Source organism: Gobius niger (assembly GCF_951799975.1).
Source record: "Gobius niger genome assembly, chromosome: 4".
Taxonomy (NCBI): Eukaryota; Metazoa; Chordata; class Actinopteri; order Gobiiformes; family Gobiidae; genus Gobius; species Gobius niger.
The window spans coordinates 20,206,221-20,231,700 of record NC_136855.1 but is presented as its reverse complement, the minus strand read 5'-3'; the positions used below and the strand labels follow the sequence as shown (position 1 = coordinate 20,231,700).

General features: G+C 39.2%; 1 protein-coding gene across 2 annotated transcripts in view; it reads left to right on the top strand.

Annotated features, from left to right (window-relative positions):
• The window catches only part of sbf2 (SET binding factor 2), a 67,540-nt gene that overhangs the window by 21,168 nt on the left and 20,892 nt on the right, over positions 1–25,480 (top strand). For both annotated transcript variants that reach the window (XM_079554869.1, XM_079554868.1), the window contains exons 3-17: positions 8,030–8,167; positions 9,247–9,384; positions 9,646–9,756; positions 10,144–10,249; positions 11,818–11,950; positions 13,011–13,119; positions 13,329–13,442; positions 13,863–13,940; positions 14,131–14,244; positions 14,985–15,113; positions 15,211–15,309; positions 15,395–15,599; positions 15,674–15,783; positions 16,613–16,762; positions 21,782–21,850. In XM_079554869.1, the coding sequence (XP_079410995.1) occupies positions 8,030–8,167; positions 9,247–9,384; positions 9,646–9,756; positions 10,144–10,249; positions 11,818–11,950; positions 13,011–13,119; positions 13,329–13,442; positions 13,863–13,940; positions 14,131–14,244; positions 14,985–15,113; positions 15,211–15,309; positions 15,395–15,599; positions 15,674–15,783; positions 16,613–16,762; positions 21,782–21,850 (1,803 nt within the window). The remainder of the gene's footprint in view (positions 1–8,029; positions 8,168–9,246; positions 9,385–9,645; positions 9,757–10,143; positions 10,250–11,817; positions 11,951–13,010; positions 13,120–13,328; positions 13,443–13,862; positions 13,941–14,130; positions 14,245–14,984; positions 15,114–15,210; positions 15,310–15,394; positions 15,600–15,673; positions 15,784–16,612; positions 16,763–21,781; positions 21,851–25,480) is intronic.

The following is a 25,480-nucleotide window of genomic DNA, read 5'->3' as shown; positions in this document are numbered from 1 at the left end:
TTTGTGGTCTCCAAGAAATGGAATCTATTGAAACAAAAGGCTCATAGGTCTATTGACTTTCTGTAGCTCATTCACATCGTATGGGTTTGGGCCTGATTCAAGTGTGACTGAAGGTTTTTGGCTCCACATTTAGCCGTAAACTCCTGATCCTTCACATATAAAGCTTTTGAACTTACATAATTTCTAGAACTATTTGAGTTATAAACTCGTGTCAAACTCTAATTATGTGTATAATCTAATTATTTATCCTCATAACCAACCAGAGATCACAGAGTTATATTCCGAGTATTTGATGAATGCCTTGTTTTTCAGTGGGCTGTTAAACCTTCAGATGTTCTCCAAGCAGATGACACACAAACATGCAACCTATTATTGTTAAACATTGCCATAAAAAGATCAAAGATGACTTCCAATCTGATAAAACCATAAAATCCTGGATTGATAAAAAGCATGGTTGTTGATATTTTGAAAATCATCCGTCTGACCTCAGTGAAGTCTTTTATGCAATAGAGGAATATTCGAAATATTGCCTCAACGTCTTCGAATTAGACCACATTCTTGGTTGTATAAATATTATGTAAACCATTGTAAACATTCAGCTGTACTAAATGCTTTATTATGATCTTGTGGCTGGACATGGGGCTGTGTTTTTTGTCATTCAGCTTTTATTGTGAAGAGCTCATGTTTAAATGTCCCGAGGAATCATTCCATACCTGACATGTTTTTGTTATGATGGCATCAACCAAGTGCTCAGGGGCTCACACTTCGTGCTTGTACTTGCCAATGCATCCTGACGTCAAAGACATTACACAGTTACTCTTGAACATAAAGTAGTAACGGGAAAATCCGCAGACTTTCCCTGGACGTGATACAACAGATGTTTTCTCTTTTTTTCTTTTAGATAACTAGGAATGTACAGGATTAGGGGTGTAACCTGTGTGTTCCTTAATTGTGATATCTCAGGCTCCACTATATATTGCCTAATCATTACTTCCAACAGTATATATATTTGAAATACTCGGTAAAAGAGTGGGCGCTTGAATTCTGCAGTTTTAGTTGTGATCCAAATTCATTCCTAACTTTGGTGACACATTGAAATACTTTGAAGGTGTGAGTTTATGAGCATGTTTCACAACCTTCCAGGAAAAGTACTGTCACAATAACCTAAACAACAACGAACCTGCTAGTTCATGATAAAAAAGGCGTTGATAGTTGATAGTAGTTTTTTGTACAAATGTCTTCTTTTGCAATTTACTGAAGGACAAAACATCATTTTATTCCAATTCCCTTGAACATCATGCCATAACAATAATCAGCTTTTAATCAGACAATGTTTGATTTGATCCTAAAAGGAGTAAGTGTGCAGGCTTTTTTATTTACCAAGTAGGGCTGGGCGACATGGACCAAAAGTCATATCCCGATATATTTAGGTTCAATATTGATATACAATATATTTTTCCACAAGTGAGAGCTGTGAAGTGAAAGCTCTGGTCAGCGGCTTGTCTGAAGCAAGTATTACAGCGCAAATTTGGACTATATCAATATATGCGATATGGTGTAGTTCCCTATCTCTTTTAAAAATATATCGATATATCTTTAATATCGATATATCGCCTAGCCCTAACACCAAAGCCCTGTTAGTAGGGTTCATATACGGACTCTCAATTATAGGCTACACGTTTAGGTCCAAGCCTAGTTAGAAACCAAACCATCAATGAACGAACAGACCCCCTGAACTTCACTAAATTGGCAACTCAGTTAGTCTCTGCTCCTTGTGGAGTCCGACACAAGTGGAACTCTCAATTTAAATCTGGTCCGGGATTCGATGGCAGACAAATCATCATGCAGACATTCATATCACATCAGATTAGCGCTGCGGTTAGCGCCTCCGCTTCACAGCTAGAAGGTCCCGGGTTCGATTCCCACAAGGATGGGACCTTTCTGTGTGGAGTTTGCATGTTCTCCCCGTGCCTGCGTAGGTGTCCTCTGGTTTTGCCTACCACTAAAAACATGTGCAATAGGTGAGTCCTCCAGGCAGGTGATTCCGACCATCAGCCTGGCTCCACATCATGGAGATGGGTCCCCGAGCACCGCACTGCCGTCGACTACTGCTCCTTACAGGTTGCCTCAGTGGCATCAAAGGATGGGTTAAATGCAGAGGACATAAAATTTATAAATATAAAAAAAAAAAAAAAAAAAAAAAGCAGAGGACAAATTTGCCTACGGGGACAATAAAATATACAAACAAAATATTTTGTTTCACTGGGACAATTACATCCACTTGTTCCATAAACGGCCTTTGAAGCAATACATACTATATATTTGTTTGTTTTAGTGTAGACCATACAAAGTTGAATACGTTTAGGTGCTCTTTGCTCAAGTCTTCAAGTGCGCTTTGCAGAAAGAAACACTACAATTTATTTGTGTGTTATTCTGGGGTTCACACCCTGATCCTCCACATTTTTCCCCAAAATGGCTACTACTGGGCATGACTTGTCATTTGCACTTAAAGTTGGAATGCACTGATGTAATGAGTTCTCCAACTAGAGACGTTGAAAAGAAATGTCCTGTCCTCATTATCTGAAAAAATACCTACAAATACTCATCCTCTTTCATCTTCTTACACACATGGCAACCATAAAGCTTGAATGCTGTGTGCTGTATTAATATTTATAGTATCTCCTATGTGTCTTCCTGTGTAATTTTTTTCGTGAAATTGCTGCGGTCCATCAACGCCGGCTAAAAATACTAACCATTAAAATAAACCTTATGTGTCTGCTGTTGCATAACATATCAGTGAAGGGACCCTGAAGTGTTTGTGACAGGAGTGAAACAGTACGACAGTAAACTGTTTTTTATTAGAGTGCAGTGCTCTATCGGGCTCCAGTTGGGATGTGCAATAACTGCTGAGATATCGGTTCCTTATGGCTGGTGATATTTGAGTAGAAAAGTTTAAGCTTTATTGACAGTAGTTAACAATAGTTGTCCATAGGTATGCTTCTTGGGTCTAGCAGTCTTTCTGAGCGGATTCTGCAGTTCTGTGTCTGATGGTCGGACCAGCAACAAAGTGGGTGCTATCGTACATGAAAATGCTGGGGTGCAGAAAACCTAGACAAGGACTAAAACCTAGACAAGGACAGTGAAAATCACATCATGAGCTAATGATCTGCTTTTTGGTGGTGTTGTCATATGGCACAGCGGTTAGCACTCGTGCTTCATAGCTAGAAGGTTGACATATCATCCACCGCTATTTAACTGAAAGGTTTGTCAGAGATGACCTGTGATTCTTGGTTGACTTAAAATGACTTCAGCCAATGTTGATATTATGCAATAAACGTCCCATATATTTGGACGTTATGCTTTTCAATGAGCTGTTTTTTGTGTAGCTCACACACCTTGTCTCCCTGGCTGACCCTCTCACCTTTGGATAGTCTCTGTTTGGCCTTTGACACTTCACGCTTCACTTTCCTCATTGTGTTGTCTTCCTGGCATGTGGCTTCTTACAAACATTTGCAGAGGTACAAAGTGCCAGACAACAATGTCTAGTGCACATCTGCAATGAGGCTTTCCTGACCACATTGTAAAGTCTGGCGGATTTTTGACATATTCATCTTCTGCTGAACCCTATTCTCTTATCTGTGTCCTAATTTTGGAAAGCATGTTTTATGTTAATCTGACATTCCATAGTAACTACTAATTTAAGATCTTGCACGTTTAGATAAGGCATATCTAAGCAAAAATGTCCAGGATTCCAGCATTAATCATCACTAACGTGAACGTGCTTCAAGTCATGTTTTCTCTTGTAAATCTAATTTAAAAAAAGCTAAGGTCTAAAAAGTGACGCAGCATTTCTGTTTCTCCCTGAATCATGTTTGAGAGTGGCTTTTGCTCCAGTTGTATCTAGCACGCACGGGCTTCATGGTCTCGTCATGTTGTGAGAATGCAACCACTGACCAAGCATTTCCTCAGAGTGGATTTCCTTCAACTCCTTTAAGAGTGCTGTTGTGTTGGGAAAAACAAAAACTAGCAGCAACAAAACACTTTTCCCTAAACTGCAGCTGCTGTGTTACACGTGCAGACAGGACAAGTAATATGATAAAATGTAATAGCTGTATACAAGGAAAAAATAACTTATATATACAGTATGTACTGTAGTTTACAAGATTTGTTTGAATACAAACTAGGGCTGAAAGCTATATCATTATCGTATAGATATCGAGATATGAACATTCAAGATATCAATATAGAAAAAGCAACGATATATCGTTATTCAAAACATTTTCATCGAAAAAGATATAAACAATATAGTTTTCATCAATGAAACTGCACTCTTTTGTATTATGTTTTGATTTTTTTTGCTCTTTTGTATTATGTTTTGATTTTTTTTTTGCTCTTTTGTATTATGTTTTGATTTTTCTGAAAAAATGCTTGGTTTTCACCAAACCCATAGTTGTATCATATCGTATCGATATCGAGATATCTGTCATGAATATCGAGATATTAAATTTTGTCCATATCGTTCAGCCCTAGTACAAACTGGTTGATCAGTCACAAGACAAATGCTTGAGAATACATTGCACAACATTTCCTTCTGACAGTTATTTAACATGCTCTTTATTTATCTCAATCAATATTCTTTGAATATTGAATTTAATTCGTTTTCCAAAACCACAAAACTTCTGAAAGGTCATCCTTCCCTCCAGCTCCTTGTTGTGACGATATTTAACCGGTCAGACAGAAGATCTTGTATCAGTGGCCCTCATGCCGAGCTCCGTCACATGGTGATGGCTTTAGCTGGAGGGCAACCCTGTTCCCTGCTCTGACATCAATGCGAAGTGTGTTATTTAGTCAGTGTCACTTGACTAGAGGCTAATGGTGGAATAAGTGGTGTCCATTTCCCTCTTTGTGTATGTGCATATCAGCATGTTGTATTCTGTGGGGTGACCACTGCACCTGTTAGACCAGACTCTTTCTATAATAGACTGACATACGACTCACGTTGTCATCTGCCCGGGATCTTTTATTCTTGTAGAAAGAAATTATGTGTAGTGCACTTTTGGCTGCTCCAAGTATAAAGAGGCAATGAGAATCACTGTCAGCGCTTTTAGGACTGTAACGCTTAAATGGTCGTCATCCCACAAATATTATCAAATCACAAATCAGTAATAAACACCTATTGCAGAAAAGTCTTCCAATCTTTCCCCTTTACCTATGCCATAGTTATGTTTGTTATTATAAAATACACAAACCCATTTATGAACTAGATTTGTTTTGGCTCTGCAAACAACAAAGCAAGTCTTGTGGGTCACTGTGGCAAAAGCAGTCTACTTTTGTTGAATTACATATTGCATTTGAAAGTTTTCTTTTTTTGATTGTTACATCCATAAACATTCGCCTCATATTCAAAAATTAAATACCATTTGATAAGTTTGCATTAACCGAGAAATATACAGTTGTAAAATGACGCCGGGAATGATGATTCTCTTGACAGATATGGGGTTTATGGGGTGACCCCTCTGAATCAGTCAGACATGTTGAATGGTACCGTATGATGTCATAACTGCACATTATGAAGTGTCTCCGTGCAGACTTGCCCTGTGGATAACGCTTCAAAAGGAAACTGTGATTAAATATAAAGGAAGTCAATTAAACCTTCCACAATGGGTCCTCCACGTGCTCGGGGCAGGTCACTTTGGAGCATATGCAGAACATATACACACAGGATGTTATATCTCCTCTGATCTCGCCCGGTATGTGCTCCCAAAGGTGTTTATCTCTTCTTCAGGACAACAATAAATGACATATTTGGAATAGTTCTGGACAGGATCACGGTTATCTGCACTTGTCCTTGGATTGTTTCTGCGTGCTCATGAGCAGCTTAAGCAGATTTCCTGAATGCTATTGTATATGCCGTAGGATGGAGCATTCCCGGTCCCCCTTCCTCTCTTTCTCCAGTTTCTTTCCTCTGCATTTGTCCTTTTCTTCCTTGATCCTATTTTGGTCCAGGGGGAGTACGATCAAGCCAAATATAATATTTTTTCTATATTTCTTGACTACCGCTCATGAACACAATGGATGTAGTAAGAGAAAACACTTACAGTGCATCGACATGCAAATCATGTATTAAATCAAGAGTAACAAGCATAACAATTTCCCTGTAAAAGTCACATGACATGTAGCCAAATGAGATATTACTAATCAGTCAGTATTCAGTAATTATTGATACATTTTCTTGATTATTCCTGTTTTGAAGATGATCTAAAACATGTCAAACAGTTACTTTCTGAAGGAACTCATGAGACAAGAACACCAATGTCTTCATGATCCACAGTCTATCTAATCTGAATAGTTATGGCCTTTCAGTCTGTGCTGTCTGACGGCACCAGCCTTTGAATCTCTTTGTGAACTACTTTTGTAAAGTGAACATTACCATTATGTTAAATCAACTTCATTTATATAAAATTTAGCCAAATGGCTTGTTTTCAAGTTATACGTGTGTTTCTTTTATTATTCTTTTATTAATTACTGTCACTCCTGCATCAGAGACTGAAACATGTTTTGCTGACAGATTGTTAAATTACTGACTCTCATGCAGTGTTGCCACAGTTACTTCGAAAAGCAATCTGATTACTCCTTTACAAAGTAACTTAGTTACTTTACTGATTACTTCATTTTAAAAGTAACTAAGTCAGATTCCATGTTACTTTGATTATTACAGTCAGCAGCTGCCGACTGTTGTTGGATTAGTGCAGTATTTTGTCCAGTGACCACTATAAGGCACTACATTACTCCTATTGACTGAACCTCATTCAGTTCAATGCACCGCTCATCTTCACCTTGTGCGGTGGCTAAATCAAAGCCATTTCCATTAAGATTAGATATATCGATATATTTTTAAATGAGATATGGAATAAGACCATATCGCATATACCAATGAAGTTCAAATTTGAGCTGTAATACTTGCTTCAAGGCAGTGGCAATATTGTGACCTCCCACAGAGCATCTCTGAAGCCGGATGCCGTTATCAAAGTAAATAAAGAACATGTTCAGATAAGCAATTAAGTTAACAAAAATAATCAGGTAATCTCAAGCTGATGTTTAAAAAATCTTATCTTGAACTGAGCACTTTGTTTTGTTATCTCTTTATATATAAATGCTGTCCTCAGAAAAAGATTTTCAATAAAACTACTCGTATTTGGCTTTGACTTTGACTTAACATTTCATTTCACAGCTCTCACTTTGCGGAAAAAATATCGGGATATATAACGTATATCGATATTCAACTTAAATATATCAGGATATGACATTTGGTCCATATCTCCCAGCCCTACTTTCTCTGTAGATTTGACTGTGCCACGCTGCAGTTCCAAGTTGTTCCTTAAAATTTATTATAGATAAATTACGTTATAGATTCTAACACTTTGTTGTCAGCAGAGTGTACAATGAACCTTAGTATTGTCATCTTTAAGGTTAGGGTTAGAGGTCTTTCCTCCTCCATTGTAGTTTACATTTGTGCCGTGGTCTCATGCTGAAAACATGACTTGTCGCACACATTGCGTCTCCCTGAGACGCAAGAAGAAAAAAGATATATATCTTGACTTGGATAGTGTACTTGGATAAGTATAATCTGATAACTGGTTTGGAAAGTAGTGCATTAGATTACTCGTTAGTTACTGAAGAAAAGTAGTCAGATTATACTAGTGCGCTCCGGCATCACTGCTCGTGAACTCTTGGTCTTGAATGAAACATAACATGTTCGACCGAGTTCTGTAACAATCAAACAATCAATTACTCAATCAAAATGCGTCATTGGTCCCCAAGGTGCAATTTAAAAGGCAGTACTTCATATAAATTTTCATATAAAGATTTAAGGTAATCTCTGAGTGTTGTTCTGTCTACAGTTCACTGTAGTGTATGCCGCGGGTCTGATTACTGAAAATGGTGCAATTTGACCTTTTGTGTTGCCTTGATCAAGAGTATCAATGACCTTGCCCTGAATTCCAGTGTCTTGTTTTCCGCTCTGTTACAGTTCTGCCAGCCGAGCGGGTGGAGGTTGTCCAGAGAGAGGAGGATACCCACTTTCTTCACAGTTGTGTTGACGGACATCGATTCAGACCGACACTACTGCTCCTGCTTCACTTTCTATGAGGCTGAAGTGAATCTGCAGGTATCTATCTATTCAGGCACATATTGTCTTTTTGTCTTTGGGCAAGAAGGGCTTCCCGACCCCAAAAATTGCTATTTAGCATCATGGTATTGAATTAGGATCCGATGAGTCAAACATGATGGGTTTGCGGACCAGTCTGCACTTTTCTAATGTAATCACTATGCTTAATGTGGTTATATATTTAGGCAGCTGATTCTGTTCAGGGTTCAGCATCAGATCATAGGCATATTAGTCTATGATGCCGTAGCGCTTTTACTCATGTGCCCCATTTTAATCAAGCCTATTTTTGCCTGGTGCAGACAGCATGTGCCAGTAAAACAAGCACACATTTCTGGATAAAGTTGATGAAGATGTTCCCGAAACGTGAGGCTGTTTTAACAAGCTTAGCTCTCCAAACTGACGTCCTTATCTGCTCAACAAGACTCCAGCAAGAATGCGGGCCGATGCTGGAGGAATGTCGAACCAAGAGCCTTACAATAATGGGGAATAATGTTGAAATGAACCCAAGGTCTGCTATCTGAGGATCACATACCTCTCAATCCAGAGATACAGAAGCACATGCGGCATGTTTTTACTATTTGGAGAAATATACCACTTTGTGATAAGAGGTTTAGTGAAAAATAAGCGTTGATCTGTGCCTGAATTAGAACTTAATCCTCTTCAGTGTGGAGCACGTGATTATATCTTGAAGCAAATGCCATGTGTTGCCTCAGATACATTTCTGGCACTTGTATTTGACCCATGTCACTCTATTAGAATGCAAACTTCGGTTCATGACCTTTTTGTTGCATCTTGTATCAGTTATAAACCAGAAAGGCTGATTTGTAATGTATGTGGAGGGAGGTTGATTGATACTGCTACAAAAAAGGACATTCAGTGATCGCAGTTCCAGCAGTTGAGATACTTCAGTTATTGTGAACCAGGTTTGATAAACCCAGCCTTTTCAAACTTAACTCTGTACCTTGTGGATGTAGACCTGTGATGCCCCAAGGCCAGGTATTAAGTCTATCTGCTGCCTAAGCATTCTCAAACACTTTGTGAACTCTTCAACTCAAACTGAATGTTTTTAATGTTTTTAGGGCTCAAAGAGCATTGAAGATGATGGAGATGAAGATGAGGAGGCAGAAGAAGAAGATGGTTTGATCCAACCGGCTGAAGTCTTTGCACCAAAAAGTCTTATCCTTGTATCCAGACTGGATTATCCAGAAATATATCGGGTAATAGCAATATTCACACCTAAATCTGGATGAGAAACATGTGTCACAATGTTCAAATCAAAATGACTAGAACATCTCAAACTCTCATAATATTCTTCACTAAACTGTGGAATTACTAAATAGTGCCGATATCAAAGCTAAAATGGTCAGTTTGATATAATTCTGTTTATTAGAGTATATATATATATATATATATATATATATATATATATATATATATATATATATATATATTTATATATGTTTTTTTTTTTTCACCAGGGATGTCTAGGTTTGATATACACTGTGTACATCGACAGCTTGAATTTCCCTTTGGACGGGCTCGTGGCCAATCTCTTTACATTCCTAGTCCCTATAGCTGGAGGATCACAGGTAAACCATAGTTTTATATAACACAGACTCTTTTTTATTAAAAGGCTATTGTTCTATTGAGACTAGCTCTACAGTCACAAGCTGTTATGTCTTTGTAATACAAATTCATCACTGATGATTATTACCACTCAATTGGAAAAGAAAGGCTCTTGTTTATTTTAATCTGTCACAGTGACAGTGATCATTTGAAATGATTTAAACAAACAACAAAAACATGTGTGACAGATTAATAATGTTTTGGTTTGTTCGCAACCATCAAACAATTAAAATAATAATTACATTATGTGTGGAGACAGTTATTAAACTGTCACATGTTCAGACAGACTGGTATGTGGGGAAAGGTTTGAATGGATTTCATGTTTTGCCTTCCATTTTCTTTTCGTACAGAAGTTGTTCAGCCTCGGAGCAGGAGACCGGCAGCTCATCCAGACGCCTCTCAATGACACACTGCCTGTCACATGCAAAAGTGTTGCAATGCTTTTCCAGCAGCTAGGTAATTTCACCATGTTTTACAATAATGACCTATTCCCTATCCCTAACATTCTGTCTCTTTCTAACAAAACACATGGCTATTAACTTTGTCAATTTTGCAATGAATTGAAGATGAATTATTTTCTAAGGCTGAGTATGTTGTTGACATTTGTCCAATCAGTGCTTGTTTCTCTTCATGCTGTCTGTTCATTTGTATTGCATTGCATTGCATTATGTTGAAGTAAGATGCTCTGCAAATTACAAAGAAGGCACAGGATGAGGCATCACTGGTGTGTTTTTACTCGCCCTGTTGTGTGTGTGGTGGATTTTTGAGATTCAAGTAGTCCCAGAACTAGAGCTTATCAGAGTTAAATTCTCTATTGTAAAATGTGTAATTTAGTTGAGTCTTTCTGGCTGAATTATAGTCCTGAGTGTGTACAACATGTGAGCCTGCATTTGTAGTGCCTTGATCCTCAAGATAAATGGCAGACTGTACCAAACTGGATGTTCAGTGTTTTCCATTTGAATTAATCTCTTCTCAACCTCAGTATTATCAAAATACAGACACAATTGTGATCCAAGTGCCAAACATTAGCCACAAAATCAAATCATTAATGTATTTAGAATCTCCAGATCAACAGACTTACTTATTTCCGAAATGATGCTGTGTGTGCAGATCTACATGAGGCTTCATAATAGGTCAGCCGATTGGCCGCACGTAGGCATTTCGTGGGCTTGCTAACTCCCTCATTAGCGCATCCTTATATCCTTATATGGCGTACAGGGTTGTACACATGCAGGTCGACACATCTTTGAGCTCAGGTCACTCAGTCACGGCAGAGGAATGTGTGTTTAGCATGTCGCACTCAACAGGAAGTTTGTCCCCCAGGGGAAAGATAAAACTGGCCATCACCAGCCGTGCCGTGTTGTTTTTGCTTATGTCCTAGTTGAACCGCTGTAATTTTTCATTGAGGGCTTAGAAAAGTGATAAGGCATACACCTCAGCCCAAGATGTTACAATGGGCAGTAGCCCTGTATTTCTAAAGGGAAACACTGTTTTACTTCACAGAAAATGTGTTTCCAAAAATAGTGTTTCACAGCATCTGGAGCAGCTGTGCTGAATTATATCAACATGCTCGGCTCGTTCATTCTGACACAGGCATGTTCGCTTAACATTTTATTCATGCTCGAGATCAGTTTCCTGTTTATCACTAAAATGTGGCAAAACATCCCGGCCCAGCGCCCCCAGTGGCGCTCATCTGTCTGCTGCTGTTCCTCTCTCTTTATCTGCAGTGTATGATTAATCACTCTGTCAGTGTCTTGATAGAAAACAATAACAGGAACTGGAAACTTAGAATTCAGTTTCATTATCATACAGACATTTGAAATAATATTTATATTATTAGAATCTACATTTTCTTGATGATTCTACAGGACTAAAGTTTAAAAACATTTTTTTTCTATCTGTGTTGATATTTATCTGTATTGGTACTTATTTCTAAATAATTGTGCTGCATAAAGCCTGAGCTAATGAAGGAGACATTAACATAACTGGGCTCTTATTTTCCTCATTCTTTGTTTCCATTCCAGGAATCCACAATGTCTTAAGCTTGTTCTGTGCGGTTCTGACCGAGCACAAAGTCTTGTTTCACTCCACTAGTTACCAGCGGCTCGGCGAGGCGTGCCGTGCCCTGGAAGCCCTCATGTTTCCCCTCAAATACAGGTAAGTGTCCCTTTCTCAAGGCTGGCTGCAGATGACATCTCATGTGACTTTCCACCAACACCTTTTAGCTCTGTGATTCAATGACCTGTGACTTGACTGATGATTAACCTAAACCATTGTGTCGGGATTTTTCCTGTAAAACGCACCTGTCAAGCAAATATAGCCTTGACCTTAAGTTCCCAAAGCCTCATCTTTGATATTATCTATTTCCTTGAGCAACACATGGGCAGAGTTATCACTTTTTTAAGCATTATTTCACTGAAAATATTTCTTGTCTGTAACTTATTTAGATGTTCTTTATCTTAAAATCGATCATGCCTGCATTTACCTAAAATTTACACATCAATTTGATTTGTGTCAGATACAGGGTCAACCTCCCTCTGTTATACAATGGTATATGAGCATCTTTATTAAGACAAAGTAGCCTCATCTGGCAGATTATGCTTAGTAGAAGGGGAGGGTTGGACTTTGTGGACGATAATGCTGTGCTGGATTGCTTCGTTTTGTGTTTATTAAAGAAGAACTAAGTAACTTGTTTACCTTAATAAATCCTTTTCGTAGTTAATACAAGTTGTTGGGATGATTGGGGGTGTTTCATCTTCCTCTGTTGTCTCTGGCCAGAAAACCACCCTTGCAACTTCCCTGCCTCCGGGGTCAGAGGCGCAATACACACAAATAGAATCACGATGAAGAAACTAACAGGCTAACGGGCAAAGCTAACTGCGAGCTAGTGCCACTTTACTCTCCCTTTGTCTTTTCTGTAAGGGATAATGTATAGAACGCTGGTCATTATCGGGAAAATAAGTACCAAAAGGGCGAACCGGATCCCGACACAAAGCGGAGGGGTCTTGTTTCGCCCTGAAGGTTCTCCATTCAAATCAATGGAGCGTTCTACTTGCATTGTGAAGAGCCGTATAATAAGTCAGTGTAGTATTTACACAATGAATGAGTAAAAAATAAACGCAACGCGTCACCTGCAGTGGCGCTTATAGCCTCTAGGGGTATGAGTTACTTTGTTCTGCTTTAAGATGAATCAAAACTGTGCCTGTGTCGCCAACAGCTATCCATACATCCCTATCCTGCCCTCCCGGCTCCTAGAGGTGTTGAGTTCACCCACTCCTTTCATCATTGGTGTCCACTCCATGTTTCAGACTGAAATCCAGGATCTGGTTAGTGCAACATTACTCTGTAAATACTGGTGACTCATTTAAACACATTGTGCTTACTCGAAGTGATGTTACCCCATGACATTCCTGGTTTCTGGTAAGATAATGTGGTTTGTTGATTTAGTTGGTTTGGGTAGAGTTTGTCCTCACTGTAATGACTCCAGCTGCGATCAAACCGCTTAACCTGTCCCTGTTTAAATTGTACTTCGCAGTTGGATGTCATTATTGCTGACCTGGATGGAGGAACAATAAAGATTCCTGAGTGTATCCACTTATCTCTACTCCCTGAACCGCTGTTACACCAAACGCAGACTGCACTGTCCCTGGTAAACACACGTATTGTTTGCACTATGTTGCACAGTGTTCGTCCACTGGTCCAAACGGATAAGCAAATCTGGTGCAGATTGTTGTTGTCCTTGGGCAAGCCTTCTCTCTCCTGACCTATTGGTGAATGTAGTGTGTGTGTGTGAGTAGTTGGTGGTGGTCGGAGAGGCAGATGGTGCAGATTGGTAGCCTTGCTTCAGTCAGTCTACCTTAGGGCAGCTGTGGCTACAGGGTAGTAGCTTACCACCACCAAATGTGGAGTAAATAAAAGACTATTAACTACAGTGTAGCACTTACTGAAATTGTTAACTCAGTCTTGTAAAGTGCAACAAATGTAAGCAATTACTACCTTTATTATATTGAGAGGTTTTAGTGTTTGATTAAGGAATGCTTTGATTAAATGAATTTCTGTGTTTTGTTAGGTTTTGCACCCTGATTTGGAGATAGCAGACAATGCATTCCCTCCCTCCCGCACTGCACCCTCAAACATTAAGCTATTGGTAAGTGGAGCTCATGCTTCATGTTATCTCAGTAAGCTGTAATCGTATCCCCTCACAAGCAGTGCACAATGTTTATGTACTACCCCACAGAGGCTTGTTACCGTAAAGGCAAATAAAAGCCGCGTGCGTAATTAATTAATCTGTGCGTCTCTGCGGCATACCTGTTTGATGAGTGCTGTGTGTGTTTTAGGACAAGGAGGTGAGGGCTGTCTTTCTCAGGCTGTTCGCTCAGCTCTTCCAGGGCTACAGGTCCTGCCTGCAGCTCATCCGTATCCACTCTGAACCCGTTATTCACTTTCACAAGGTAAAGAAACTGAGACTTCAAGTTTGCCCACAGCATGATTTTTAATTTTGCTCATTTTTGCTGTGCAAACAAAAGGATTTGTCCAGTTAGCCAAGAATGTGTTGCTCGAGTCCAGCTGGAGGACTTGCATACAGATAAACCTGTCAGTGTTGTATAGAGAGCAGAAATGTTCTGTAGCACATCCGTGACCGTCTTATGAGGCTATCCTTTTGTTTATGCAAAGTTCAGTCCACAGTCCTCTAACCTTGGTCAAAGCCCGGCTTGGAGCCATATGAAACGTATTAGGTTTACATTTTTGTTTGGTGCTGGGTTTTTGTTTGTTCGTGTCTGTGTTGTCTCCGTGGTAACCCCTCGGCACATCATCCTCTGTGGACCCCACATGGATCACATTATAAACAAATGCTTGTTCGCCTGCAAATTCTGAGTGGATGAAGGATTGAAGTGTATTTTATCTGTCCTCGCCACAAGCAGAAATGATTATACATAAGATGAATGAGATTTATATCTACGCTCTCATTTATGCCGAGATTTATTTCTCTCTTGACCGAGCTGAAGAAGTGTCTATGTTTTCAATGATAAAATATGTTGTTCTCAAAACCCCATGGAGAGAGATTTTTCAAATCGTGATCTAAAAATGGCATACAGTATTTGCTTTCAATTGACAGCATATCCATATGATCTACATTATATTGCTCCCATCTGTGTGAGATTGTAACTCATGTTGTTCTGACATTACCCAGACTGCCTTCCTGGGCCAGCGGGGCCTCATTGAGAATGATTTTCTGGCCAAGGTTTTGGATGGCATGGCCTTCGCTGGCTTTGTCTCAGAGAGAGGTCCGCCTTACCGAGCCTGTGATCTCTTTGATGAGGTACAGTACATAATTAAGACTTTTTACACTGTTATTTTTAACTACTATGTTCATAGATATTTAGTCATTATTATTGGTAAATTAATTTTTGTTTCAGCTGGTGGCCTTAGAAATTGAAAACTTTAAGGAAGAGGAGATCAATCCTGCCAAGCTGCAGAAAAGAATCAGGGAATTATCTGAGCAGCTGTATAGAAACGTGAGACTCACTCAGTTCTCCTAAATACAAAACGTACAGCATCTTGTCAAAGTCGATTCATTGGATTTCACTTTGCCTCTTGTAGGAAAACCCAAACCCACACATGGCTTTTCAGAAAGTGCCTCGACCATCAGAGGGCTCACACCTACGTGTACATCAGGTGCCCTTCCCTCTGCTGGACGATGAGAAGGTGGAGATGCTGCTTCAGGAGGGTGTGGCCAAGCACAGCAATGCACCTGTCTTTACACGCCCAGAGAGGAAGTGCGTGGTTCCCGCTGGGCCCCCCGTTGGTACGAACACCGTGACAAACAACCACAGCCTTTTGAAAATCTGTGCTAGCGGTCTTACATTTCCCCATTTGCAGTGTCCATTATGGGGAAGTGTGGCTCTGTGTTTAACAGCGCCCGCAGGCTGGAGGTGGTGAGGAACTGCATTTCCTTCATCTTTGAGAACAAGACCCTGGAGACGGAGAAGGTAATGTCTCATTAGCCATTACAATGCAGCTAATCAACCTTTTGGAGGGGGTGATCATTAGCTAAAGGCAGAGTTTATATAACACACTGGGCCTGTTGTGCTATATTTTGTAAGCCCGTCCTTGCACATCTGTCCACATGTTTTTTTGTTTTTAACATCTCCCAGTTAGAAACACCTGCAGTAGAGCCCCTGAAAGAATAATTATTGGCTTTGATAATCTTATTAGTAGATACAGTGTATACTCACGAACTACTGTCCATATCCATTCTTAAATTTAATCTATAATGACTATTGTTTAAATGTGTGAAATCACACTTGTTTTTTACCATCTTTTTTTTTTATGTTTGCCATCTGCTTTATTTAGCCGTTATATAACCTCGTCCGGCATTTCTGTGTTAATGTAAGAATGCATATCGCATACATCCTCTCAGCCCCCCATGAGGCTGTAAATCCTGCACGGGCAAATGGTCGGTGCAAATAGCGCTTTACACACGACATCATTGATCTCTTTCTGCAAATGAAGGAATTTAATATAACCATAGCAGGGCTGACAAATTTAATTATACTTAACAGTAATAACTAATTCCCAAAACACAAAGAAACAAAACGTGTACAGATGTGTATAACATATAATGTGTGTTGTCTTGTATAATCATGTAGGCAAGGCAAGTTTATATGTAGAGCACAATCATACATAAGGTAATTCAAAGGGCTTCAAGTTACAAGAAGATAGATACAATCTATGTAGTATATTTTCTAAATGACATGATTGCTCATTAAATTGCATGTAACCTTTGTACATTTTCTCAAATCATCTCTCCTCACACAGACTCTGCCCGCTGCGCTGCGCGCCCTCAAAGGAAAAATGGCTCGTCAGTGTCTGACTGAAGAGCTGAGTCTTCACGTCCAACAGAACCGTGCAATACTCGACCATCAACAGTTCGACTACACCATTCGAATGATGAACTGTGCTCTCCAGGTGAACTCTTGCATCTTAATGTGTATAACCATGGTCCATAGTCTGCTTGGTGCCCTCATTCTTGAGCTGCTTGTCAAATGGAGTAACCATGTGTTTTTGTGCAACCCGTAAAGAGCCACAGAGGCTTTACTGAACCAGCGCAAACCGCTCTTTATTGGTGGTTCCTTAGGTTTTACTACATGGCATCAGCCTGTTCCAGGGCATTTTGATACTTTTACAAAGTCTTCACAAAGTGCAGCTTTTATGGAGTGACTTTGGATTCCAATCATTCCTCTCCTCCGCCTTCAAGATGATGGAGCGCCAATTAATCCCACCATCTGCCCCAGAGTAGGACACGCAAGGCCATTTGATGTGTCATTTGTTCCACAGTTATGAAACAACACAAATCAAAGCCAATCACGATGTACATATGTTTGTTTAAAGCGCAAAACATATTGTCTAGCATATTTTCAATATATGCACTAATGAACAGAGCAGTGAGACATGATAAATAATGGCTCAAATAATTCAGAGAAATGTTATTTCAACCCGTTTTATGTTTTTACTATTTTTTTTTACTAAAGTTGTAGATCACTCAATGTGCAACATTGAACATTTGAGGGACAATGTCTCATCACTGTAGTAAAATGAATCTCTTACCTATAAATATTGTATCATGGTTAACTTTTTCAACAGTTTACTCATGGCTTTCAACTTGAATGTTACTGCAACAAATTTGTTTCAAATGAGCTGTAAAAGCAACATAAATGGTAAATTGCTTGACAGTAATTACTTTCATATTGTGCACTCTCCAATTTGTTTCAGCACTGGGCCTGATAAGAACCCATAAAATGATATCAGCGAGTGTGTGTGTGCCAGCAGCTCTGTGTGGTTGGCTTCATGTGAGATATCTCCATGTCTGATGGAGCCAAAGTGACCTTTTCTCTCAGAAATGTAGATTTTTCTTTAAAACTGTGACAACATGATGCCTCATTAGTACTGCTGGCACATGTGATGCGTTCCATTACAATAACCATATCATTATCTTTCATGATACAACATTTATAGTTAACGGTTTGCTTGAGGCTAAGTGACAGCTCAGTGTCATGAACCAGACACTGGTGACTGTGTCTCTGAATGATGAAGCGTGCAGCACGATGCCTGCAGTGCATTGAGAAATGTACAATAGGCCAGAGGTTAACATGAGGTGATTCTGTACCTTGTCACTACTTGTTAATGTGCTTTTCGTTCTCACATGCAACTTTTTCGTTGCATGTCAGACCTAAAAATACATTTGTTGCAATGGTATTGGTATGCCTGGATTACAATGATGTGTTCTTCCTGTACTTTTGAAATGCTTATCAGCCAGCCATAAATTAGTCAAAGTGGTGGACCACTCATAAAATTGGTCCATCTTATTACTGACTAGCGTTAGTGTGTGCATGCGTCTTCTCACATTTTTTTTTTTTTGTTGTTGGTGGGGGGGCAGGGGGGGACTTGCGCAAACCATGTGGGGGAATGCGTCCTGCTGTGGATGTGTCCTGGCATCTCAACCATTTCCTGTCCGATAGGATTATGAGTCCTCTGTGCTATGCTCTCTCATGGTCTCGGGCCTCATGGTGAAAGCTCTAAGTGGTCATTTACTCTAAGAGGGGTTTTGGGCATGGGGCTCATGGAAAGCTACTGCTGCATATGCATTGAGTTTTGGATGCTAACAGCAGATTTTCTATTTGTGTTGCCACAAGAATCTGTTTGATTTGGACGACTGCAACAATATTATATTATCCTAACAATCTACATTTCATTTCTTATAAATATTGTCTAACCTGCAGGGTTCAGAGGGGACTATTAAACAAGACTTTACAGACTCTTTCAATGAACTAATAATGTTAAACTTAATTAACTGCCTCTTTCTTTACATTTTACTCACAATTTTTCTATTCCTTTAGAATTTGTGCCAGTTCATGTAAACATCAGCAGTAAATCCATTTTATTGTATTGCAATGTTTGTTATTTGTTCAAAAAGCAGATACATATGCCCAGTAAAGCGAGCTATGATGTAATTTCCTCTTTCTGCTTCCAGGAAGGCTGAATGTTGACTAATCAGGAAAGCTGCCTGTGGTTTATATTACTTTAGGTGTTGCATTTATACTGGTTGTTTATCAGTCTACGTGTTCAAAGTCAGAGAGCCGCGTTAGTCACTCACTGGTGTGTCTGACATTGTTCCTAGAAAGTCCTTGAATCGAGGGTAAAATATTGAAAGAAACCGTGAATAATTGGAGGAAAAGCACGCAGCAGGATGCTCACAAACACCAACAGGCCATGTGACATTTATAGAAGTCTGTTTGTTTGTACTTTACTTTGATTGCAGCATTTCATTTTCAGCTTTCCTAGTAGTAAAGACAGCTTAAAACATTGGTATTAATTTCAATCAGTGTCATAAAATTGTTACGTTTATTTTCGGCGACATTAACCGCTGTGTCAGTTGTAAAAAGTGCTTAGCTTCCCTTTTCATGGTATTAACAGCACATACCCAGAAACTCTTTTCCGCCCCCCCCATTTTGTATCTGTTTTTAATTGTGCTACTTTGAAATACTTTTGTGGCTCCACTTTTATCCTTCAAGTCTGACCCTGTGACTTGCCACATTTTTAAGGATGCTTGTAAACAATGCAGTCCAAACAACTGCAGGGGAAAATCCTGATACGTTGCGTAGGCCATGGGGGGCGAGGAGAGCGGGGACAGGCTTTCATCTGGAACTGAGCTTGTGTTTTGCATTTTCGTGTCTGCACATTCTTCAGTTGTTGTTTTTTGTTGTCGTTGTCGTTTTTTTTTTTTTTTTTTTTTTTTACAGTGGATAGTGGTAAAAGAGGTCTCATTATAGACCACTATCACAAGTCAAACATTCCTTTCTATCTCTCTCAAGCTTATTGTTGACTACTATGTTTCATCATAGTTTTAGTCGACTAAACATGAATGAGCTCTGTTTGTTACATGAATGTTAATTTACCTGTAGTCCCTGGGCAGGTCGATGATGACAAAATAAATTAACTGTGGTTAATATGTGGATAAATAGACCAAATCATAATGTATTACAGAAACCAGATGGAAAATGACCAATGATCCAAGCTCTTGATAATGAAACAATTCAAAACAAATGTCTTCCTTTTCAGTCAATCCAGTGGCGTGCTGGCTAATCTCAAGAGTCAGGATGTTTCCCGGCGGGCTAACTTTGGGATCGCCAAAAAACAATATTGATTTATAACAAACTCTCACTGTTGGGCTATTGAAGGCTTAATAGGCTTTGACTGAGCTGCGGCATTAGTCTCCGTGACTGTTTGCAATAGTTAAGACACAATAAAGTTACACAAAAGTGTTTGTATGGAAATCTACCTAATAATGACTGAGGTATTGAAATGAAAAAGATTGGCATTGTACTTCTGCACAACTCTCTGCCCTTAAAACAAGAGTGAAAAAATGTATAGAAAAAAAACAGGTTAGGGAAAAAAAGGCACAGGGTGAAAGGGGGTGAGGAGCAGAGAGAGACATTCTGCAAATGTTCATAGCTGGGACTCAAACACACAACAGCGTTCTGCGCACATGGCATCAGACTAAAAGGTTTTAGGGGCCCAAACAAAGCTTTACTTAAAGCGAGCCCAGAGAATGATGAAAATGAGAAAATACTAGAAACCACGCAATTCTGCATTATCCACAGGAAATTGGTACTTATGGCTGGAAGGCTTTGTCGGGATTTGTTTGTTGAGCTTTGTAAATGAGCATTGCCAGAGGACATTTAGTTTGAACCTCAAAAAAGCCAAAGATTGCATTTGACCAGATATTTCAAGTCAAGGACATCAGGGCATCAGGACATCAGCAGCATTTTTACTTAAAGGCAATGTTAAATTAGTCAACACAAATCAACCAGTTCCAGTCTTAGCCCTTTTTATTATTTTTTTTGCCTGTTGTCTACTGTTTAAAGATCTATATACACACGTTTTTCTTAAAAACAATTCTGTAGAAATTGCTATTGCAGTGGTTCTTAAAGCAGTGCTAAGTAACTTAATATATCCTTTTCCTAGTCCCTCTGGGGGTAATACAAGGGTCAAGGCTCTGGCCAGAAAACCACACTTGCAGCTTTCTCTGTTCCAACCCGGAGCCCCCAATACACACTAATGGAATCCCGAAGAAGAAGCTAACTGCGGGCTAGCACCACTTAAACAGTATTTACATCCAAGTTTGAGTGAAAAACGTAACATGCTACAACACCTGCAGTGGCGCTTATGGGCTCTAGGGGCATGAGTTACTTAGAACTGCTTTAAAGTCTCACTTCATAAAATGTTTGACCTTTCAAGTACCTACATCAAATCTGGGTGTAAGCCATGACTAAACCAGAAAACTAGCCAACTTAAATCCATCACTAAAGCATAGAATGTCATTTTTAATAATTTTAATAAAGTTAAAATTGGAGATGACTCTTAAATACCACCCCACGAAGCCCAAGTACCTCCAATGGTGCACGTACCACAGTTTGAGAACCATTGTGCTATGTAGTACTGCCTCCCTGACCCTACAGCTGTCCCAGAACAAAGAACGCTTGGAGATATCGAAACCAGTTATTTTCAAATACTGTTGGTTTTGTAAGAAGATATATTGACGTTTGTCTATTGAATCATTGTGTCTTCTTTGATAATGAACCCTTTGTCTTGCCTCAAAGATTGGATGGTCATTGTGAATTAGACTTCTCTTTTAATTCAAGAATGCTTAGCCGAAGATTACCAATAAATTGGTGGCAGAAGTTCTTCAACAATTGTGTCAAGGCAGAGATTATATAACCTGATTGAAAGCACATGTAAACGAGCACCAAGCAGACACAGTGGTTTTGGGAGACTTTTCTAACATTTACCAGGGCTGTGCAACTTTATGTAACAGATAGTGTACTGGAGATGAATTTGCTCTAAATGTCTAAGCATTTTTTTTTTTTTTTTGCAGATAAAAACTTCAAAGCCTAACCATTTCTTCCATGTTTTATGTTTGATCCACAGGATTGCTCGAGCTCAGAAGAGTTCACGGTGGCTGCTGCCCTACTGCCCCTGTCAACTGCATTTTATAGGGTAAGTTTTGAGACCGGTTCAAAATGATTCTCAAACTCATCATGGTTCACATCAACTCTGTCAATGGGTCCAGGAAATTGTTTAATTGCGTAGCTAAATAAATGAATGAAGCTTACTGTCTAACTGGTGACACTGTAGATCAGGAGTATCCAACCTGTTTTAGCCTGTGAGCTACTTTTATGGAACAAAAATAGCAGAGAGCTATTTTGCTTCAAAGACTGGTCTGCAACAATGCGACTTAGGTGGGGCAGTTTTTTTTATTGCTTTTTCTTTAAAAGGAAAATATGGTCAAACTAGTTTATAATCACTGTTTTCCAATAATCATACGGTGAGTTTTAAAGCTGGTGGCATAGTGTGATCGCTAAACAACGACAGTCACAGTGTCTTCACACAGAATTGACAAATGTCTTTTTAATGTCAAATAAACAAACATTGAAATACAGCTCTAATGTCATGATTTAAAGGTACACTGCGTAACATTTTGGACTAAACTGTTGCGGCAAAACAAAACATGCTCCTAATGACACAGAAAATGCTGTTACTGCAGTGTGTAATAAAAAAATGGATTTGGATGAGAACCTAACCTGTTTAAATCTCAAATTCTACTGCCTTTCGTCACATCTCCATGGAGACGAGCTGGAGACGTACCCACTCCCAGTAAAGTTTACAGTCATATCTTAGGAGGGGTGAGCCTCATAAATGTTTGTTTGTACATTTATGAGGTATTTTTAAATATCTGTCATAAAATAAATGATTGTATTTCAATATTATTTATTGGGTAAAATTCTACACGGTGTGGCTTTAAAGGGACTATACAGAGTTTAAAAATGTTAAAATTAAGTTTTTTCCTCCCCCTACATGTTCCAGCAATGTCCTTATGTGTAGAATGAACCCAGACCTGTTCACCACAACTGCCTCTAAAATCCTGTACTGTCACTCAAAAAGTTCTACTTCGGGTCTGAATTGCCGTCATGCACAAGCTTAATATAGAAGGTGCAGTTACACATGTGACCTGAGGTGGCAGTAGTGAGTATAAAATGGCTAACTTGCATCTAGCCCCTTTAAAGAACAGTATGTGCAGGGATAATATGTACAATAATTGAGTGCAGATACGTGGCAGTTTTTTTTTTCTTAGGCGCTTACAATGTTCAAATGTGGCATATTCATCTTTCAGTCTCTTCTACCTCCCATGGCTGCTATAATATAAAATCTTACGTAACTACCACTCAGCCACTGGTATTGAAGCCGTTACCTTGCAACTAGAGAGCTACAGCAATTCCAAACATTCATGCAGCCTTGACAAATGATCAACCGGCCCTTGAATTTGAGCAGACACAGTGCATGGATATGAATTTCTGAAAAGTGTTTCTTTGAGGCCACTGCAGATGTTCTGTTCCTCGCCTTTACTCCGTTTTCCCACTTCTTTGTTTTTGTTTGTTTCAAGTCTATTTGGCAAACATTATGTTGAAGATTACAAAAAGGATGTGAGCAACAATGTTAGATCAGCTTAATCAGGACCGATTCACACCACAAGCAAGTCTAATTTTACCGGTACTTGATCTAAACCTTTATGGAAATAATAGTTAGGTATACAACTCATAAGAGCAATAAAAATAGTTTAGCTCTTTACTTAGCAATTTGAACCACCTTACAAAATAAGATTGTAAAGGATCTCCTATAATCTATTATCTCTTCTATTTTTGTACAATCCTTTGTTGAAGTTGATCTGTCAGTCTATAAACGTTTTAGGATCCTACAATGTTGACCATTTTGCTGTTTCCATAGCAACTGAAAGTGGTCTTGTCCCTCATGGGTCAGAGAACATGGGAACGCATGTGTCTGGTCCCATCCCTACTTTTGAAGTGACAGTATTAGTTTTACAGCCTCTCATAAGGAGAATCTAAATGGCTGATGTTTTTGACCCCTTGTACATTGTAATGTATATTAAATCATTGCTCTCTCTTTGACCCTGGGAACATACAAAAATATTGTTTTGACTCTAAGATTTACATAGAGCTGATTTTGCAAAGTAAAAGTTTACACATAAGTCAATTAACCTTTGCACAGTGGCCCTTTGTTAGAGATGAAACTTTGTCACGACTGTCTAATCTGGACAGTGCTCTGGTACTGATTATCTTTGCTGAATGAATGCGTATCGTGAGATAAGCAGGTGTTGCTGACATCTGGGTCATTGTTTTTCTACCCTTTGCTCTTTTCTGCCATGTTCATTACATTTGAATGTGTCACCAGGTTGAGTGTCTCTGTAGTAATCCAAACATAGCTGAGACTCACTTACACAACACAAAATCCCCATTGTTAGCATTCTTTGAGCCATAGTTTATATATCAGTTTGGACTTGGTGATTAGCTGTATCAAATTGGCGTGCCTCTTCGCGGATATGACGTATTCCATGACCCACGGAGATGTCCGACACTTGAGTTATATCTAACCATGTTTACTCTATTGGAGAACATTTGTGTGTCTTGTACATAGTGTTGTTCTTCATTGAGATTGGCCATGAATCTTATGGGGGGTTTTGGTTATTGGATCTTGCTAATGTTTTCCCTATAGTTTGTTTAGCTTGACTGAAAGTGTAAATATATTGTTTGAATAAAAAGGGTAGTCAAGTTTCCAAACGCTGGTACCTTTCCACACATTATGCTGGCTTGCTGACGAAAGTCATCAGATGGATTACACACAGGTCAGACATGCCATCCCACAGAGGACCAAAACAACTTAGGAATGCTGTGAATGCTTCTAAACATTTGTAAATAATGTTGTTGCCTCCAGGCTAGGGACTTATCAGACATGAGGTCTGGGCACCGAATGCCTACAAAAGAACTGGATGAGATTAGAGTTCTCTCCAGTAATGACGCAGTTTTTCCTTCCACCAGCTTTGACATATAGGGTGAGTGGTCTATAGATGGGCAGAGGCTTTACTGTTCGCTTTTATGATTTGATCCCAAAGTTCAAACACGTAAAGTCATGTTTAACTGTCATTCCCCCAGACCAATCCATTATACTTAATTTCCCCCCATGTTTCTGACCATCTTCCCCAAAGCATTGCTTTGCATTCCTCATCTTCAGCAGTGGTTAGTTCTGTCTCATTATGGAGTACTCTAGGTCTTATAAAAGTAGCTCTAACGCGTTAATACTATATAAAACATTGTTCCATTAAAAAATTTAAAATCTTTTAATACAAATTAATTGAAAGAATGCACACAGGTACTGTGCATATGCAAAACTTGAACAGGATTGGAATTGGTATACCTGCTGCTCCTATGAGTATGAAATATGTATTATTGTGGTGGGAACTAATGATGGGGTATTGAACAAAACATGACAACGAACACCAACTCAATATCCCTGACAATTCCAAATATATAAGTAGAAAGTAGTTGTACTTTATTACATTCCAACAATGCTTTACCCCTCTCCTGTGCCTTCCTCCCTCTCTCCATCTGTACGTCTGAGCACATGTTTTTGTATGCTTTCTTCGATTTATCATATAAGGAAGAGATGACCTGGGTCATTCTGACCTGAACATAGTGTATCTGAAGCGAAAACAAAAACAGTCAGATGGAGTATAGGCTGAGGGAATGGACAATCTCCGCTCCTTCACTCACATCT